We start from the raw sequence: 5,900 nt of genomic DNA, 5'->3' as shown, positions 1-5,900 counted from the left end.
TAAGACACTTGCTGTCATTCAACCTCTATTTTTTTCTTGTTATTTTGTTCCCTTGAAACAAATGGGCACTTGAAACAAGTTCTATTCAATTTTCCACTTTTTGGCTACCTAACAAGAGGCGCCCTGCAATCAGAATTTGATTTCGATTTACACCTATGTACATTCGACATCACTTGCACATATCAGATGCTATTTTTTTACTGCTTAATGTCCTATTACTACTGCAAAACTGGACATAAGAGTTTCTTCTCATCCAGCCCAGCTCCACGGGAATGGAATGAGAAAACGTGTAAATTTCTCTAATTCCATAATATTTAAAAATATTATGGTACGGATAGATACACATTAATAGATAATATAAAAATTATTTTTTATATAAAATTTGTTAAAATAGAAAAATATCTTGCTCCAGGTTGCGGTGCTGCTCCTATTACAGAGAGCATGCTAGATTATTTTTTCCCTATGATTTCAAGATAATGTTCCTTTTATGATTGTAGAGCGAGATGAGATATTTTGAAGCGACATCAATTCTAGAGAAAGATGGACGATGTGCAGGGAAATGAGGGGTGGAGGAAAAGATGTCACTTGTCTTCTCAAAATTAGAGGGTTAAAGAGATAGGACAACTGCCAAGGAGGAAAGTGCAGATGAAGAGAGCAGATATGAAGGGGAAGGAGGGGCGGAGAAAAATATGTCACTTCTATTCTCAAGTAGAAGATGGTTTGAAGAGACATGACAACCACCGAGGAGGAAATAAGCATGAGCGAGAATTAACTCGCATTTCTGAAATAGAACTAATGTTTGACAATGTCTTCTTTATTCCTGCAATGCAAGGGTAGCGGCGGCTGGGCTTGATTAATTGCACTCTTTGAAGGATTGACGATTGCTGCAGCGTCTGATCATGTGAGGGTAATAAATATTTTTCTTGCTAAAAAACCGTTGTCACTTGGAATAATATACGACGGGGGCCTCATTGGAGTTTATCTTATACCAAAAACCATGGACTGGTCAATATGAACTCATACGTGATGTCATGGGCATGATTACACTCTTTGGAGGATTCTCAAATGTGGCATCATCTGATTATGTGTGGGTTATAATATTCTTCTTACTAAAAAACCGTTGTCAATATATGACCAGGGCCTCATTGGAGTTTATCTTATACTAAAAATCATTGAATTGTCAGTATAGATACTCAAATAATTCAAAAGGCCCGTAGCAACGCACGGGCATTCTACTAGTTAGGAGTAGAGATCCTCAGTGCAAGATGACGCCGATGACGCACCTACCCACGCAGGAGAGCCGGATTCATGGGGAAGGAGACGAATGGAGGTGGCTGCTTTGCGTGCCTCTGGCTATCAGCAGCGCCCAAGTCCGGGCGGAGAAAATTAAAAACAAAACATCACATTTTGGGTTAGGTCATCATATAACTACCATCCGGGTTAAAAATTATAAAGAAAACCATCACAATTAGGGCAGGTGTGTAACATATTACAGTACTAGTACTTCTTTACATGTTGCTGGATGAGAGCGTACGATGCGGAGTAAAGCGTACGTGGTCTATTTACGTCCTATTTGATTGCACAGGGCACAATAATGTAAAATCATCTTTCCTTTCGACGGAAGAATGATCGATCCATGATCAACAGCGCAGCGGCCTGTCGTAGGCGGGCGGCGAGGAGGGGCAGTTCTCGTTCATGTTGGCGTACGGCTGGATGGTGTTGTACTCCGGGAGCTCCATCTTGTACTCCCCGAGGATCTGGCAGAAGGGGAGCCCGTCCGCGTCGCCGTTGCACCACCCCGGCAGCCTCGTCCGGTTGTCCTCGAAGATCCTCAGCATGTACGCGTCCCGGATCTATAAGGGAAGAAGTAAAGCACTTGATCAGCCGAGATCAGGAGCAAACAAAGGGCAAGCAGCTTGACTGAAGCGGCCGGCACGGCACTCACGGTGAACTCCGTGACCTGGATGGACTCCGTGAAGGGAGCGAACACCCCGGCCGCCTTGAACATTGCCAGGATGAAGGCGACGCAGGTCGTTGACTTGCCGTCGCTGTACTCCCACTCGTCCTGCTCCGGTATGGTCAGCAGCTGGTTGAAAGACATGCCCCGTCGCTCCGTCTCGCTGATGATGCCATGGAGGTCAAGTTGCTACACGGACGGGATGAAGAACATCATCATCATATACTTGCTGTCAATTTCTCAGTCCTCGGTTCCAATATGAAGTGAAGTTTATTGCAAGATATAGTTATAACAACCTCGGTCCCAAGTCGCTTATTAAGAGCCTCGTTCCACATGTTGGAAGCATAGTGTGGTTGTAATCTGGTCCACATCGACATAGCAGCCATTACCTGAAAACAGAATGTATAAGATGAACAGACGAAACCAACATGACAGAAGCCTTAACATATGGAATCAACTGCTCTACAACAACAACAAAGCCTTTAGTCCAAAACAAGTCGGGGTAGGCTAGAGGTGAAACCCATAAGATCTCGCGACCAACTCATGGTTCTAGCACATGGAATCAACTGCTCTAACAGAACTATTATCACCAAGTATAATAAACATATAAAACCATACAGATAATTTTTAAAGTTATGAAGGTAATTTTAGCCTAGCCTGAACTAGTTTAGGAGGACCTGTACAGCCGTAGCTTACAGCATCTGCTGTTTACAGCACCTCACTATTTCCCTGTCAGATTTTCAGCGCCGCAAAGTTACTCGGAAGCTTAGAAATTTTATTATCTACCTCTATGTATTACTGTTATGCATAATAGAACTGGAACCAACATAGAATGCACATAGCACTTTTAAGACTCAAGATACCTACTTTCTAGAGTTACTCTTATACATCGTGAAGTCCCTCGAGAAAATGTTAGTGCAAAATACCCACATGAAGGAAGATAAGACAGCAAGAAGCTCCAAAAGGCAGCAAGAATTTTCAACTTGATAAGAAACTTAAAAACTGAAACAATTATGCGAACGGACTGGAGAGCAATGGAGATATACCAGGTTAGCATCGAGTGGTGGAGGATAATTTTCCGACATTGTATCAATCCAACTAAATATCATATTATGATAGCCATAGGGTTTTCCATACATGCTTCGGGCGAATTCCCATGCAGCACTTTCATTGAATCTGGCCCTCACGACAGGGTGCAAAGGCAGCAATGCTATCTGTGGATTTGAGTCATCTTTGAGTGCCACTCCCCACCATTCATCCCATGGAACTATAGCAATGACTTCTTCACCCTATGATGGTACCACATAAAGCCCAACATAAGTATGCAATAATGCAAACGCTTGCCAATGTTCACAAACAATTCATAGACTGGACCCAACGTCAAAATTTCTTTTTTGAAAGGAACCAACCTCAAACTTGCTGAGGCCTAAGATTACAAAAAAATAAATCATATATAACAGGCACCTTACTGCAACCAAAAGACAAATAGCAAATATACCGAAAGGAAAAATCAGTTCTTTGTTCCAGTGGATAACATATGACTTTTCGCCTATGCTCTTATTGCAAAAAACGGAAATGATGAAAACGAGAAAGTTAAGTTGTTCATATCTTGCAGTAAAAAATTTCCTCATTTTTTTATCTCTTTTAAATTTAATCTTGTAATCACATCTAGTGACTAGTTTTTCGAACAAGAGATTGCATGTAGTACCTTTTTATTTTCGTAACCTGATTCTGCAACCCAGAGAGTGCCATTCTCATCTTTCAAGCAAACCGCGGTATGCCCAGCAAACGCACCAGTCACCCATTTCTCCAATGTCTGAAACCCACCCCATCGCCCTCGAATCTTGGAAAGAGCCAAGAAATCACCAGAGTTCACATCCTCTTTACGTATGTTGGCAGCCCAAGGCTGAGAACGCTTCTCAAATGAAGCCCCCATGTGCTTCTGAAGAAATGCCAAGTTGGCGTCCTGTCCCCAAATGGTGTTCGAAAACAGCGGAATCACATCGATCAGAGATAACAGTGTCCCGAGCATTCCGGATGGCATGAGAAAAATGGCAACCCCATGCAGCTTCACCTAGTCACAGGTTGATCCGGAGATGCCGATTGTTAGAATTATTAAAGCAAAACTAACAAGTGGCCATGTAAAGGAGGAGAAATCTGAAAACAACCTACGTAGAGGGACGGGACGTACATATTCCATTTCTCCTGCTTCTTCCCATGATTTGATCTCGAAGGTGTGTTGATGTGCTCTGGTGTAGTAATCCCACCCTATCCTGTACGGTGTGGCAAATACATACAGGTCCATGCATGTCCAGCTCTGAGCCGAAGCAGTCTATATAGACCCACAGGAAATATTTCGTCAGGCAAAACTCTTCATATTTAAGGGACTATGGTTCAGTAAATGAGAGCAAAAACATACTGTATGAACCATGCATGCCTCTAATTGTCCATTACATTGACAGATTCGCATGAAGGTGCTCGCTCGCAATTTGGCGTTGTTATTGATTGGAATAATTGCAACTTGTCACTAACGAATGATATAACCCGTGGGTATCCTATTAGCATTCCCTAACGTGCGAGTTTTTCTGTCTTCTTATAGAATTATTACTTTTAGTTTTCGTGCGAATCAACTTCCTTTTCTATTTTTAGCCCTTGTCCTATGTCTCGTTTGGATCACATTCACATGAAGACAATTTGCTAGCTACCAGTAATATTTTTAGTAATGCGAACCAAATACTGGGAATCCTATGCGAAATTAAGAAGCTGAGATGCATGTACGGTGAAATCAAACAGAACTTGTTATTACAACATCAAAGTCGAAGTTAATCAAAAGGCAATTTGAACCCGCAAAAAATAATTCAAAAGGCAATTTGGAGGGCAATGTAAGGGCACCTTGAGGCGTAGGACGGCGCCGCCAAGGCCGGCGGCCGTGCCGTTGCTTCCACGAGGACCGGGCGTGAGGCTCAGAACCGCCTCGTTCTCCGCGAAGCACGCGCCGCGCCAGGCGGCCGCGGGGCCGCCGGGCGCCGCGAAGGCGACGAAGGTCGGGAGGAGGTCGACGGCGCTGTGTATGGTGTCGCCCATGAGCGACCACGCTAGCCGGCGCGGCAGAAGGTCGCTTGCCGCGGCATGGCATCGCGGCGGGGCCAGGAAAAGGTGGAGGACGGCGAGGAGGATGGGCACGGCGAGGCGTCGCTGCCGCGGCTTGGGCGCCGACGCCGCCATCGCCCGCGTGCCGCGGTGGCCGCGCTGCGGCACCACCTATCTACGCGCCCGCGGCCCGCCCGTGACTGGAGCTCCGTGAGCGTCAGGCCATTTGCTGCTCTGCCGAGTCTTCGGCTCAGTTGTTTGTTTGCTTGCTTGGTCTTGTGCCTCGTGAATGGCCGCGTCGTGACGAACGTTTTCTTTTCTTCCCTTTTTCTTTCCACCGCCGCCAGCGTACAGAGGGCGACCGGGCGCACGGGAATTTTGGATCGCCCGAGGTTTGATCCATGCAGCGCCGCCGGCGGGGGGCGAGAACTCAAGCTAATTGTGGCCCGCTGAGCAGTGGGTCCGGACACACAACTTATAACGGACCTCGTGAAAATGACAACGTTCTTTGCACTCACGGGAGTGGTTTTTCCTACCATGCACATGCATGGATCCACCGTCCGTCGTTGCTTTGAGATCCGTGCTACATTTTTTGTTGTTGATGAATTTTGTCTTGTTTTAGAGTATATGTACTCCCTCCATCTCAAAATAAGTGCCTTGGGCTTAGTTGAGACGCTTATTTTAAGACGGAGGGAATAATATTTTTATTGTGTTCTTTTTTCTTATTTCCAAGTGTGTCATTATCCTTCGTTGTATTTTTTGGCGCCCCTTCCCCAACAAGGGTCAACATTTGTCGAAGCCAACAAAGACGACTACCCATACATAGTTCTCTGTATAGCTAATCAAGCTAATC

The 5,900-nt window shown here is 45.0% G+C and overlaps 1 protein-coding gene across 1 annotated transcript; it reads right to left on the bottom strand.

The window, feature by feature from the left end:
- Positions 1–1,417: 1,417 nt before the first annotated feature.
- On the bottom strand, positions 1,418–5,299 carry LOC119339543. The gene is made up of 7 exons (XM_037611561.1): positions 4,850–5,299; positions 4,149–4,289; positions 3,666–4,031; positions 3,004–3,246; positions 2,254–2,346; positions 1,946–2,146; positions 1,418–1,853 (listed from the first exon to the last, which is right to left on the bottom strand). The coding sequence occupies exons 1-7, from the start codon at positions 5,180–5,182 to the stop codon at positions 1,641–1,643; spliced, it is 1,590 nt and encodes a 529-aa protein (XP_037467458.1). The 5' UTR covers positions 5,183–5,299; the 3' UTR covers positions 1,418–1,640.
- Positions 5,300–5,900: the final 601 nt, after the last annotated feature.

The sequence above is a fragment of the Triticum dicoccoides genome, chromosome 1B, assembly GCF_002162155.2.
Source record: "Triticum dicoccoides isolate Atlit2015 ecotype Zavitan chromosome 1B, WEW_v2.0, whole genome shotgun sequence".
NCBI lineage: Eukaryota > Viridiplantae > Streptophyta > Magnoliopsida > Poales > Poaceae > Triticum > Triticum dicoccoides.
Note: the sequence above shows the minus strand (reverse complement) of the source record. Positions and strands in the feature narration are given on the sequence as shown.

Excerpts from the sequence above, each read along its gene's own strand:
- LOC119339543 (XM_037611561.1), bottom strand. The coding sequence starts at position 5,182 with ATGGCGGCGTCGGCGCCCAAGCCGCGGCAGCGACGCCTCGCCGTGCCC. Across the intron at positions 4,032-4,148 it reads AAGCAGGAGAAATGGAATAT|GTGAAGCTGCATGGGGTTGC; the intron begins GTACGTCCCGTC and ends ACCTGTGACTAG. Across the intron at positions 3,247-3,665 it reads CAGGTTACGAAAATAAAAAG|GGTGAAGAAGTCATTGCTAT; the intron begins GTACTACATGCA and ends GTACCATCATAG.